The sequence below is a fragment of the Amblyomma maculatum genome, chromosome 6, assembly GCF_055883805.1.
Source record: "Amblyomma maculatum isolate TAMU_Amacu chromosome 6, ASM5588380v1, whole genome shotgun sequence".
NCBI classification, from domain to species: Eukaryota; Metazoa; Arthropoda; class Arachnida; order Ixodida; family Ixodidae; genus Amblyomma; species Amblyomma maculatum.
In genome coordinates this window covers 84,134,195-84,148,189 of record NC_139349.1, presented here as the reverse complement: position 1 = coordinate 84,148,189, position 13,995 = coordinate 84,134,195, and the positions used below count along the sequence as shown (strand labels likewise).

At 44.7% G+C, this 13,995-nt stretch overlaps 1 protein-coding gene across 1 annotated transcript in view; it reads left to right on the top strand.

Moving 5' to 3' along the window:
* The first annotated feature begins 582 nt into the window (after nt 1-582).
* The window catches only part of LOC146186162 (uncharacterized), a 28,538-nt gene continuing 15,125 nt past the window's right edge, over nt 583-13,995 (top strand). The window contains exon 1 of the mRNA XM_084605633.1: nt 583-865. Within this exon, the coding sequence (XP_084461759.1) occupies nt 805-865 (61 nt within the window). The 5' untranslated portion in view covers nt 583-804. The remainder of the gene's footprint in view (nt 866-13,995) is intronic.

The window sequence follows — 13,995 nt, the reverse complement described above, 5'->3', positions numbered from 1 at the left end:
TGACGTCAGTCCAAGTTCAATGACTCCCGGCGGCGGCTGCGCGGGCGACGGGAGCATCGCTGGTGTCGCTTGGTAGCCCGCTCGTGCACGAGAAAAGCGCGTGCTTTCCCTTCGCTCTTGTCACGTGACTACTCTTTCTCGCTCCGCTCGCCTTCGCCTCCTCTACATTCCACGACAAACGCAGCGAGAAAACGGGCGTAGTGTGAGCGTCCTTCCGAGGAGCTGCGACGCTGCGGCGCCATGAACGTTGCGCCGCTGCGGGAAGTTTCCCGCTAGTGTGAGCCTGGCTTTACTCGGCCCACCGTTCTCACCGGCCGTCTCTACTTTTTTTTCCATTTTTTTTTTCGGAAGGGGGGTAATGCCACCTAGCGTTGCCAGGTGGCGCATGAGTGAGTGAAGGACAAAGTACCGCCACGCTTTGTACTTTGCCGCCGCCGCATCACCTCCTCTCCTCACCTCCTCGCCACCTACTCGGATTCAGATCTCCGCGCGACGGGCACCTCTGCGCGACGCCGCGCGCAGACGCGCGGCGCGTTCCGCTTCGCGCTAATTGGCCACTCTGGCTGTCCCCGGGGTCGCCATGGTTACACGCGCGCTTTTTGCATTCTTTGTGAAGCTTTTCGTTCTTCGCGCGCCATTTTTCACCCACTCAAGCAAAGGAGACCTTGCGCACGTTGTTTTTCCTTTGCGGCGCGCTCGCCAAATGCCACAGTGTTGCGCATATAACTGTTCAAACTGGCCTGAGGATGGCTATGCAGTTTTCATGGTACCTCAAGGAAAGCGGGATCGCTTGAAGACGAAGCAATGGCTTCATTATTTCGGGAGAAAAAACTTCGTGCCGACAAGAAGCAGCGTTGCGTGCGAGGTAAGGCACCTCTCTCACTTTCCCGCTTTTCCCAGGTTTACTAGACGAGGTGTAATCCATGCAGAAATATTCTTTTAGTAAATTTACGGAAGGAGTGTTCCTTAATTTGGAATCACGAGATATGAGCTGAAGTAGACAGTGAACTACGTTCGGGTATTGTATAATCACCTTAATTAGGTACAACGAAAGGAGGGAGCAGTCTACGATTCCAAGGTGGACGCATGGGGATGTTTTGTTTGTAATTTTTATAGTAGTTTACATTGAGCTGAATCAGTCTTGTAATGATTTGAATGAGAAAGAAAAAAAAGTAAAGCGGAAGAAAAGACAACGGGCCGATGGCGCCATCCCGCCATCGGCCCGTTGTCTTTCTTTACGTCTTGTCTTTCTTTCTCTACATTACGCGCCAAAAACCCCATCCCGAGACTATATGTGTTTAAATGTAGCTTAAGGAACGCAACACTAGGTCAATTTTTGAAGCCTAGCAAATCAGGAAGCTACTCCGAGGAGGAAGGTTATTTACTATTACATTTACGCGACACAAGTAAAGCAAGAAGCGACACAGATGCTATTCAAGCGCCGGATGATATTCTTGACCTGAGCCCTGAAATAGAGCAGTCATTAACGTACCTAGCAGGCTACGTTGCTTCAAAACTTGTGAAGCGAGTACAGTGAGAATTGCTATAATTCTCTGATTGAACGAGACAGCTCTACGACGCTGATAGAGCTCAAAAACTTTTCAAAGCACCAGCAGTCTTTGACCACTCCATCGCAAGCGGTGATTGAAGTTATAAAAATAGCAGAGAACTACTTCCGCACTAATAAGAAAAAGCTAATCCGTAATTCTGTACATGAGTCGGAGGTGCAAAAAGCCATTACCCAAAGCCTAACTTCGCAGACATGCTTTCCTTCTTGCCATAACTTACTTGAAGACATTGTTAAAATATTCGGCAAACTGCGCATGGAAATTTTAGTGAAATGTGAAGCGGCTAAAATATCTTCTATTGAGAGTTCCAAATGTGCCAGTAAAAGCATTGGCATGCGCGTTGCTGTTTCAAGCATTAAATGATGTGTAGACGCTTCATTGCTTGCGAAGCAAAGGACCTTTATGTGATACTTTTAAAACAAATATCTTTCATAAGCAGCAAGCCACTGCCTGGGATAAATTTTAAAATTTTACAGCCACTGTGTAGTTAATATCTAACGTGAGGATTTCGCTTTTCATGTCGAAATAAATTTTGTTCACAACAGAAAAGACTTTTCTTTTATTTCAATCCGCTTTCAATTTACTGTAACATAAAACTGAAGGGGCTCAATGGTAAAGTGCACCAAGAAAAAAAAAAACTTCAGAACGTCGACAAAGGGTGAAGGAGAGACACTAAACGTTAAAGAAAACTGCGTTCCGTGCGTTGAATTTCCTTTTCCTGGAGAGTTTCGGCTCCAAATAATGTGCTGGCCCTTGCACCACGTAGCATCGGCTTCATTACATGTCTGGAAATCGTAAGCAGTTCATGCTTGGTACCGTGTTGGTCATTTTTCAGCCGCACTAAAACCGATTCATTCATAGCGTGATATTGCTTTTGTACAATTGTGCTTGCTTTTTGTGTTGTGTTTTGAACTGTCAGTTTTGTAAGTTTTTTTTTAAGTCCATCACTTCTGCGCCGCACATCTCACTGCATGCACCTGCTTTCACATCAGGAAACTAAACACATCGTCTTGCACAGCACTTACAACTAATTTATTGTACGCCGCCATAAACACTAGCAAACCGTTAGATGTCTTGCACTGATAAGCTTAATACGCAATAACTTATGCCTGGAGCACTACTTAGTTGATTACACGCCGCAAAACATCACATCTCCTTTCAGAGACGGTTTTCGTAAATGACACCCGCAGAAGAATGTTTTCTTCTGGGAAATATTTAGAAATTAAGTGCCTTAAAAAAAGAAAAAATCCACAGAATTTTTTCTCAGCATTCTAATCGCTTGGGTAACCGTTTATGAGAATTACTTTCACTGCCGAAGCTGTAAACGGTGCTTAAAAAGCACGCCAGCGTTCAAAGGCGCGGCTGGCCGGCGGGCGCTTGGGTGAAAAAGAGTGCCGTGTGCAGAGCGGGCGGCTGGCGGGCGAGGAGAAACGAGGAGGAATGCGCCGCGAAGGAGGAGAGTGTCGCTACTTTCAAAACATCAAGGGGTTTTATGAAGGACGACGAAGTGTCGCTTGCGGGTTTTGCGTCTGGGCTGCTCACCGCTGTTTGGTTTGGTTTGGTAAAACTTTATTTCCCACAGTAAGGGTCCTGGAGGACACTCGGCTAGGCGCCAGGTGTAGAGGGCAGCTCCCACGTCGGCACAGAGAGCCCGAAGCTCTCCGCCGCCGCGCGGGCCTCCTGGACAGCCCGAATCTGATCATGTAGGGAAGCACTTTTTAAAACTTTGTCCCAACGTTCCTTGTTCTTCGCGTAGGCGTCGCTCGATGCACAACCACACAGCATATGGTTTAAGTCTACACGATCACTGCACCGTTCACACACATGTTGTCCGTCGTAGTCTGGGTCGATGTGCTTCATGCGCGGTTGTATCGGAGCTAACCCCTTGCTATTCTTGATATCCTCAATTACCTTGTAGGCGACAATATATATATCTTCCAGCACCTTCACGTAGGGCTCGTCTACCCCTGATTTCGCGATGCCTGCATCACCGCCGAAGTTTCTACTGAGTCAAATGCTGTTTCGTAATCAATGAATGCTATGTATAAGGGCTGGTTATATGACAAGCATTTTTTTATCACCTGGTTGATGGTATGGATATGATTGATAGTAGCGTACCGTTTCCGAAAACTGCTTGATCCTTTCCTTGATTGCAGTCTATGGTTGTCCTGATTTTATTAGCGATTACCTTAGTTAATACCTTATACGTAACAGACAGTAAGCTGATTGGTCTGTAAATTTTAAGGTCCTTATCGACCCCTTTCTTACGAATGAGGATAATGTTTGCTTTCTTCCATGGTTCCGGTACCTTCGATGACACCAGCCACTGCGTATACAGGGTGGCCAGTTTTTATTTATTTATTTATTTTATTCAGTGATTGTGTGGGCAATACATGGTACTGCCCGTGGGGCAGGACAAAAGGAGGTAATTAGTCTCCTGACGAGGTCCTGGCCCCACTGGGCACAACAGCAGCGGGTACAAAGTACAGGCAATGCACATGCAACTACATATAACAATCTTCACCGTATATGAAACAAAAACACATGAAACAAAAACACCGAGTTAAAAACTATCACCGCAGTACAAAATACGCATTCAGACACGTGCCAATGACAAAACATAAAGAAATGTAACAACAGTTATGAAACTCTGGAACAATGTAAAGGAATAGCACAATACATTTCGATTTCGCATCTACTTTAGTCATGTATTTGGTTTTCTATTGAAGTGAAAAGAGGTTTTATTCTCCGTTTGAAAGTTGGCAGACTTCTACTTGTTCTTGCGATATCAAGTATGTCTGGGTAATTATTACATAGTTTCATGATTTGATGATCAATTGTCTGTTTAGCATAATTAGTCCGAGGTTTATCTACAACAATGAAAGTCCTCCGCAGATTGTGACCAGTATCCCTATTTAGATAATGACTAGAAAATCTATTATAATTGCTCGACACTTCAGAAAATACGTACACAGATAATTTCTGCTTGTATATATCGTGGAAAGGTAGGATATTATGTGTTGCCATGAACGTTACGGTGTCTAAACTTTCCTTATATAATGCTCTAATGGCCCTCCGCTGCAGGGCAAATAGTCTGTCATTATCAGTCTTAATTCCGGTACCCCATACTAAACAACAGTAATTAAAGAGAGAGTGTATTAGTGAGAAATAGAGCTGCTTTTTGAGCCTGACAGGGATAAGATTTCGAAGGCGGCTTAACATTCCAATACATCTTGCTACTTTCATTCTTACATTTCCCACATGGTGGGACCATGTTAGGTTTGACTGGAAAGTAACACCTAAGAATGTATGACAATCTACACGCTCAAGCAAAGCATCATTATAGTACAGGTTCACATTGTTGAGAATGGGCTTGTTTTTTGCAGAAAATATCATATATTTTGTTTTGCTAGTATTTATTTGAAGCTTGTTTGTATGTACCCATAAACCAAGGTCATTCAGCCATGCGTTCGACGTGGTCTCAAGTTCCTCAAGGCTCTGCCCAGAAAAAAAGACACTTGTGTCGTCAGCGTACAGCAACACCTCACCCGCAGTTGAAATGTTAATTATATCATTTATATACAGTATGAATAACAACGGGCCGAGTATAGAGCCCTGAAGAACGCCGTATTTAATGTTTTCTTTTCCTGACGTAATACCATGTATGGAAATAAACTGAGCCCTCGAGTGTAAATAACTCCGTATAAGACTTTGTGCTGTGCCTCTAAAACCATATGCCTCAAGCTTACTGAACAAGATATGGTGTTGTATAGAATCAAACGCCTTACGAAAGTCTAGGTAGATTCCAACTGTAAATAACTTGGCTTCGATGTTACGAATGATTTTATCTTTAATATGCAGCAGGGCCATTTCAGTCGATTTCCCCTTCTGAAATCCGTACTGCTGTTCAACTATCACTTTCCTTGACGATAAAAAAGTGCTAAATCGTTTATATAGGATTCGCTCTGCAACTTTGGAGAACAGTGACAACACTGAGATTGGCCTGTAATTGTTTAGCTGATTGTATTTACCACCTTTGTGTATTAGAGTAACGCGAGCAATTTTCAGCACGATATCCCTCCCCCCCCCCCCCCCCCCCCCCCCCTCGTTTTTCAACAAATCTATGATTATCTGAACCTCTCCAGCTGCTTTCCCATTCTATTGCTTTCTTGACCTCGCCCTTCGTCACTGGTGGAACGCCTGACTGTTATTCCCTACCGCCAATCTGCCCTACCACCCTACCACCAAGAAGGGATTCGCCCTTCTAACGTGGTTGCATTCACACAATGACGCAGATCATCGTATTCACTCAGGATTGTGTGCGGCGAGCACACAAGCAGCTCTGTGAATGTATCTGTACACATCCAACATCCATCATCGGTCAGCTCGTCTGGAGAAGACGAAGTGTCGACGAACTGCTGCTCGCCGTTAGCTGCTGCATCGGCTCGTTTGACAATAGAAACGTGAACCTGCCTGTGCTTCCTCCCGCCTCACAATAATTGGTTCACGGGAAATTAATAATAATAATAATAATAATAATAATAATAATAATAATAATAATAATAATAATAATAATAATAATAATAATAATAATAATAATAATAATAATAATAATAATAATAATAATTGGTTCACAGAAAACGAAAGGCGCAGTGTGTCATACTTGTTTTGAGGTTACCTGGGCAAGTATTCCGAGTTTGCGTCGTTATCGAAGTGTCGTATCTCAGGTGACCTGAGTCATCGGATTAGGGGAAACGCCGAAACATAATGTTGCCACCTTTTCCGGTTCCGCAGTGGCAACACCCGGTTGCTCTGTTTCGACCAATCAGATGACTCAAGGTCACGTGAGATAGCGACACTTCGATAATGACGCAAACTCGGAATACGGGCCCTGAACCGCGCCGTAAAGGAAGTTAGAAAGGTGGATGTGAAAGCGGAAAGAGAGAAAGGGGTGCCGGTAGTCACGGTGCAAGAATATTCTTGCACTGTGGCCGTAGTGGAGGGCTCCGGAGTAATGTCGACCACCTGGGGATATTTAACGTGCACTGACATCAGACAGCACACGGACGCCACTTAGTTTCGCCTCTATCCAAACGCAGCCCCTGGCGGTCGGGATCGAACCCGGGTACTCCGGCACAGTAGTAGGACGTCTTGCTACGGCACCACCGCGGCGGAGCAACACGGGAAAGCAAAGGCGCAGTATTTGTGACAATTGTTCCGTGCACACCTGACCCACGCCGTAAGGGAAGGGTTGAAAGAGGGGGGGGGGGGGGAAGGAAGGGGGGAGGAAGGGGGGTGAAAGTGGATAGAGAGAAAGAGGAGCCGTAGTGGAGGGCTTCGAGTGTTTTGAACATCAGGATTTTAACGTGCGTCGACATCAGACAGCATACAGACGACTCTTCGTTTAAACAGGAATTTCGCGCATCATTCCGCGTACCTGAAAAGAAGTGCGCTCGGAATATCATGTGGCCTGGATGACTTCTTTGTATTCATGTTGAGAAGAGCCGAGAAAATGCCTTCTTGTTAGATCAGTTATGTGAAGGCTGATTTATCTGAAATCAGCACTCCGGTCATCGACCGGCAGGAGCATCAGAAGAAAAGTAGGCATTAATATTTTCCGCTATTTCTTGGCTGTCACTAACGACCACATCATGCACTGTCAGTTTACATACAGGACTCTTTTTTGCCTTAGACAAGTCCAGAACTTTTGCGGATCGCTAACGAGAAAGTTGTGCAGCTTTATATTAAAGAAATTTATTGTTATAGCTTTATTTTACCTCTTAGTTCTCTACCTAGCGACATTAGAGCACTCCCGTCCGACCTTCTACACGTTATGGGAAAGTCGCTTTACACGCCACATTAAGTGAAATATTTCACGTGTTATCCATCGCCTTCGGCTCTAGATTTTTTTATCTCTCAGCGGACGTACAGATAAATACATTTGTGCACGATGCTTCTAAAACCAACCGCAACTCATTTGGACTGAAGTGGCTGCCACTGTGCCTTAGAGAAAACGAGTCGTAGTCATGTTCAAGAAGATCTAAAATATTCTCGTCTTCAGCCTTATCGAAGTTGCAAAATTGTTTTTTTTTTTTGCTTGTTCCTGGTGCCATTTCGGTGTTGAAAAGCACTAGGTTATGAACGGATATACCAGGCAAAATCTCCACTGTAAAACCCAGCCTGTCAATTGCCTCAGAAACAAACACTACATCTAACAGCTAGCTTGAGTTTCAGTCACCCGCGGTGTTTCAGCGACAACCTGCTTCCGATTGAATGAAAAAGCAAGATCTAGTAGCAAGTCAGACTGCCGACATGAAGATGAGACGCTTAATGATTCCCAGTTTATCTTTGGTACATACCGCGCAAAATGACACGTGCATGTCCTTTTTTATGTTTATCCAAGAAGTCATAGCGTTCCAAGGGTGTCGAGATCTGAATTTGGTGGCCTATAAAAGGTGCCAATAAAAATGTTGTGTTCGTGAGCATAAATCAGGATCCAGACCATTTCGCTCTAGTGGAGAGTAGTATATTTATGTAATCGGTTCCTTTTCTTTATCACTATAGCTGCCCCATCGCCTCTATTACTGCTGTCATGGCGGATAATTTCATGCGTATTAGTTACCACGTCTTTGTCCGGAATGCTACCATGCAGCTAAGTTTCGGTTAACAGTGCAACATGTGGCTCGTAAATAAAAGAAGTACTTCAAGTTTGGTATGATTTGGTTTGGGGGGTTTAACGTCCCAAAGCAACTCAGGCTATGAGAGACGCCGTAGTGGAGGACTCGGGAAATTTCGACCACCTGTGGTTCTTTAACGTGCACTGACAACGCACAGCACACGGGCGCCTTGCTTTTCGCCACCATCGAAAAGCTGCCGCCGAGGCCGGGATTCGATCCCGCGTCCTTGAGCCCAGCAGTCGAGCGCCGTAACCACTGCGCCACCCCGGCGGGGTGTATCAGTTTTATTCAAGATACTGCGGGCATTAATATTCAAACGCGAAAGTGTCTGAGTTTTATATCTGCGGACAGTGTTCCGTCTTTTACAAACACCCGTTGTTCTGACGTTATAGCGAAGTGGTCATTACGAAGTTAATGTGACTATTTGTCTTTTTAGTGCAATCCCTTCGAAACACTTTCCTATTAATTTTGGTTTTTCCGAACAACAGCATGACTTTGTCACCATTGCTTCTGTGATCAGCGGCAGCAGCCCACAGCTTCTTCCAAATTGATTGTACACGCCGGGAGAAGTCTTCCTACATGCTATAGCTTGTGTCCTTCAGCTTCTTACACTTCTTCATAACATTAGGCTTATCTCTGCCGTGCGAAAGTTTAAAAATGACAGGTAGACACTTGTCCTCAGCTGGACGGCCATTTCTATGAACCCGCCGAATAGCCACGTTCGGAACCTTCAGTATGTTAGCCAAAAATGTTGTAGAAACCGCCTGTTCGAGGGAATGTGATTTTCTTCAGTTGTTTCTTCTTTGTCACGTACAGTGAGGTTGCCTCGCCTACTCCTATTTTCTGAACCATCTGCCTTCAAAGCCAGTTTCTCGGCATCAGACTGGAGCTCATCGACTCTGCACGTGTTATCAGCCATCGTAGCAGAAATCTCATAGTGCATTCGAACACCTTGATCGGTTTAAGCGAAGCTAAACCCACGCTATTATTCCTCTTACAGCGCCCATTATGAATAATCGAGAGAACGGGGCTTTTGACGCTGTCGGTATAATAGCCAAAGAATGAATAAAAAAATGCAGCGAGAGATTTTCTCCAACCTCAGCGCAGTTCGCTGAGCTAGCAGACTATATACATGCGCTATCTGCACATACACCGTGAACTTGGACACCAGATAGCGCAGGGGCAATAGAATAACTTTGGCGTTCATAAAATGTTATCTTGTCTTCAGGATGCAGTCAAAAGAAAGAACAGATGCGTCACTGCTGAGCTTGCCTCACGAAGCGCGTCTCGAGTGCTTTGCTCTTTCGGTTGAAAAGCTTAATACCATGAAAAGGAAAATAACTAAAGCAACAAAACTTCTGCACCTAGAACACGTACAGCAGCTAGGTGTTCCTAGATGTGCGGCATGTTATTAGTTCTATATGATGAAACTTTGCGGCGAGGGTGAAAATCTAATTGGCGAACATGAGGTTGCAGAAGTTCTAAACTTTATTTTTGTTCTATTTTTACCCACGAACCGGATGGTTAACTTTCAGATTTTTTCTTCCTTTGTATTCCCAGCTATGCCCAGTACAACGCCTGAGCCCAACGGTTTTCTAAGATCACTGACACTGTGAAGCTAACAGTTACAGCAGGTATAGGCAACGTTAATGCAAAATTCTAACAAAAAGCATGCTGCTAGCGTCATACTGTCTCATGTTTCTCTTTTTAAACGTCTCTTATATCAGGTGTTGCACCAAATGACTGAGAAGTGGACAAAGTCATTCAAAACACGGTTATTAATATTCGCGTCATAGTTAATCTTTAGCATTCCTTCTATGTTATGGAGCAACTAGAGATAGTTTCTCATATTCTTAAATTCCTAGGAATAGTTAGTCTTTTTCATTCTAGTGAACACGGCTTTTTGAAAGGTTCATTCTGCGACAGTCAATTAGAACGGTTCATTAACGACTTAAGCTATAGCTTTGACAATATAACATTCCCTTTTAAGCTTTATTCTTATACTTTTAAAAGGTTTCCGACAAAGTTCCCCGTAAACGACTGTTTCTAACAATTTCACTCCTAAATCTTAATTGTTTTGACTTTGATTGGATACCAAACTTTCGGACTAACTAGAGGTGGTTTGTCCTGGCTAATGAATTCCTGTTCTCTTGTATCAGTTACATCTGGCGGGCTTTAGGCCATCGTCCTTGAATCGGTACTATTCCTTATTTAATATAAATTACATACCAGCCAGCCTAATTTCGAATGTGTGAATGTTTGTAGATGACTGCATTACTTGCCGCCTTTCAATAAAAAAGTATAATGACCCTCTCCTTCAATTAACCCTGAATGCCTAATAAGCTGTTGTGGTGTAACAAACAGATAATGTCCTTAAACACGAAAAGGAATTTCCTACCTTTTCATTGACGTCACATTCTGCTATCTTCAAAGCAGCTCACCTTCAACTCAGAAATTACTGCTTTATAAACATATAATACTTAGGCATTCATCTAAATGCGCCCTTAATGAACACACTACAAAACGCAGATTACTAACGAAGCTAATAGGGCACTGGGTTATTTTCGTCGATCCTTGTGTCTGGCACCTCTATCAATGAACCCGCCGTTGTGGTGGAGTGACTAGGGTGTTCGAATGCTTTGCTCAAGCATGCGGGATCAAATCCCGGCCCACCTGACATCGTACAGCACATCATCGCCTAGCTTTTCGCCTCTACGAATCCCGGACGCGGCGGGCGGTATTCGATGAAGGTGAAATGCTAGGCGACCGTGTGCTGTGCGATGTCAATGCACGTTAAAGAATCCCAGGCGGTCTAAATTTTCGGATTCCCCCACTACGGCCTCTCCCATAGCCTGAGCCGCTTTAGGACGTTAAACCCCACAAACCAAACCAAACCATCAATGAAGCCATTAAATTTATTCAACTTTTTGTTCGACCGAAACTGGAATACGCGAGTGCTGTTGAGGACCATCATCAAAGTTATCTTACTAATATTCTAGAATTCCCGCCGTGGTGGTGCAGTGGTTAGGGCTCTCGACTACTGTGCCCAAAGATGTGGGATCGAATTCCGGCCGCGGCGGCCCTCCACTACGGCGTCTCTCATAGCCTCAGTTGGTTTGGGACCTTAAACCCCCAAACCAAGCCAAACTAATTTCCTCGAAGCTACAAAAAAACCGCGCTGCAAGGTTCCTCTACTCCGCCTACTTCTATAAGTGCCACCGAACTAAAACGTAATGCTCACCTGGCAAACTTAGTAATCCGTAGCACCATCTCAAGATTCTCTTTTTCACAAGCTTTATTATTATCCCCTCCTCAAGTTATCAGTCCTGCTTATCTCACCTCCAGCCGAACGAAGCACAAGAAGAGCGTTTATCCTCCCCATTTTCCCGGACATCGGTGCATTTCTCATCATTTTTTGTTTTCGCCTCAAGATACTGGAATGACTTGCCCAACATCTTCGTACTTCATGCCGCCCATCGTCTTTCAGATCATCCACTGAAAGCTTTATGTGCGGCGAAATCCACTGCCTCACGCGGTACCACTGGCGCCTTTGAGGTACTAATAAATAAATAATAATAATAATAACAACGTCTTTGCATTTCAACCATCTCACCTTTCTGGAGGTAAGTGTTGAAGCAAATCAAAACCCCCGCGAGTGGTACGCCTAGGCTTTGTTCTCTGAGTAGAGGGCAGATGGCGCGACATGTCTACGCAACATAGAGTGCCTCGATGCGGCACCGACACCGAAACCGCTATTAAAGCATTCAGTTTTAAAACGAACCGTGAGAGCGTCCTGTGTACAAAGAAGTTTTTGGGTAGGACCGAATGCAACTGGCGAATAACAAAGGTTGCCGAAAAAATAAAATGATAATAGCCCTTACTTGTAGCCTCAGTCTCAATGTCATCGAAGTTAACAAAACTCCAGCCAAAGGAGTGGGGAGGCGATCGAGAGGATCGAATTATTGATATTCGGGAAAAAGTGTTTCTTATTGCGGAGTCTACTTTCTAGACCCTGGTTACGCCTCATCCCTATAGTGAGTGAGTGAGTGAGTGAGTGAGTGAGTGAGTGAGTGAGTGAGTGAGTGAGTGAGTGAGTGAGTGAGTGCGTGCGTGCGCGTGCGCGCGCGCGCGCGTGTGTGTGTGTGTGTGTGTGTGTGTGTGTGTGTGTGTGTGTGTGTGTGTGTGTGTGTGTGTGTGTGTGTGTGTGTGTGTGTGTGCGTGCGTGTGTGTGTGTGTGTGTGTGTGTGTGTGTGTGTGTGTGTGTGTGTGTGTGTGTGTGTGTGTGTGTGTGTGTGTGTGTGTGTGTGTGTGTGTGTGTGTGTGTGTGTGTGTGTGTGTGTGTGTGTGTGTGTGTGTGTGTGTGTGTGTGTGTGTGTGTGTGTGTGTGTGTGTGTGTGTGTGTGTGTGTGTGTGTGTGTGTGTGTGTGTGTGTGTGTGTGTGTGTGTGTGTGTGTGTGTGTGTGTGTGTGTGTGTGTGCTTTCCAGACCCCGGTTTTGACTCATCACTAGCCTACGTTCTCCTTGTGTGTGTATGTGCGTGCGTGTTGAGAGGAGGAAGCTTTCTCCGTTAAAGCAGTCCTGCACGATCATGACGACTCAGTTCTTAAGCCCCCTATAGCTTCTAATATGGTAATATGCCTGGTCTCGAAGAGTTAAGTATAAATACGAGGCGCTGTTTGATAACAAATAATGCCGAACACATGTGCATGGCTGGTAGCCCTGTCTTGAGCGAGGAGAGGTTTTCGCATGACAGTCCTTATTACGGGCGTCCGTCATAGCCTGAGTTGGTTTGGACTCCATGAACCAAATCTTATTACGGCATGCGTTTATTGTGAGAAGGTGCTTTGTTGGTCATGAAAGGAGAGTGAGGCTACATGATTTCATTCAGATTCTTTGTGGTTCATTCTAAGTCATTTTTCCTTTGGTATAGCGCTATGCCCTCGCTGTCTGTAACTGTAATGTGAAAGAAAGACAAGCGGATCGTAACTATGGAATCAAGACGAACGAAAAGAGTCTCATCATAGCGGCCTTATATTCAATGTGTGTTTTGTGCCCTTTGTTCACAAAATAGTACGGGAAGAAAAGAAACCTTGTTGTTCTCGCTTTCCACTGTGCATGTGATGAGACGAATACTAGCGGGGATGGAAGACATGAACGACCACCAAATTACACAGCTTGTTTATTAGCCAGTAGTTTCAGACTAAACTTGTTGATATCAAAGGTAATCCTAGAGTTGTCTAATATCTGCTGCAGAAATAAAGAAATTCTTCATTCACCACGTGTTCTAGTCTAATGCAGGCGCGCGTTACGAAGCACTGGATGTTGTTGGCGATTATGTCTACTTAGGACAGGTAGTTACCGCAAATCTGGACCACGAAAGGGAAATAAGTAGGAAAATGAGATTGGGATGGAGCGCATTTGGCAAGTACTCGCCGATTGTGACTAGCAGCTTACCGGTATGGCTCCAGAGGAAAGTATATAGCAGTCGCATCCTACCTGTACTAGCCTAGATGGGGCTGAAACGTGCAGGCTAACCAAGAGAGTTCTACTTAAGTTGAGGACAACCCAGAGGGCTATGGAACGAAAAATTGTAGGTGTAAAGTCAAGAGCTAGGAAGCGTGCAGAGTGGGTCAGAGAAATGCCTGAAGTTAATGACTTTATAGTGGAAATCAAGAATAAGAAGTGGGCATGGGCAGGAGATGTAGCGCGCAAGCGAGCATAACCGATGGTTGCTGAGGGTAACAATTTGG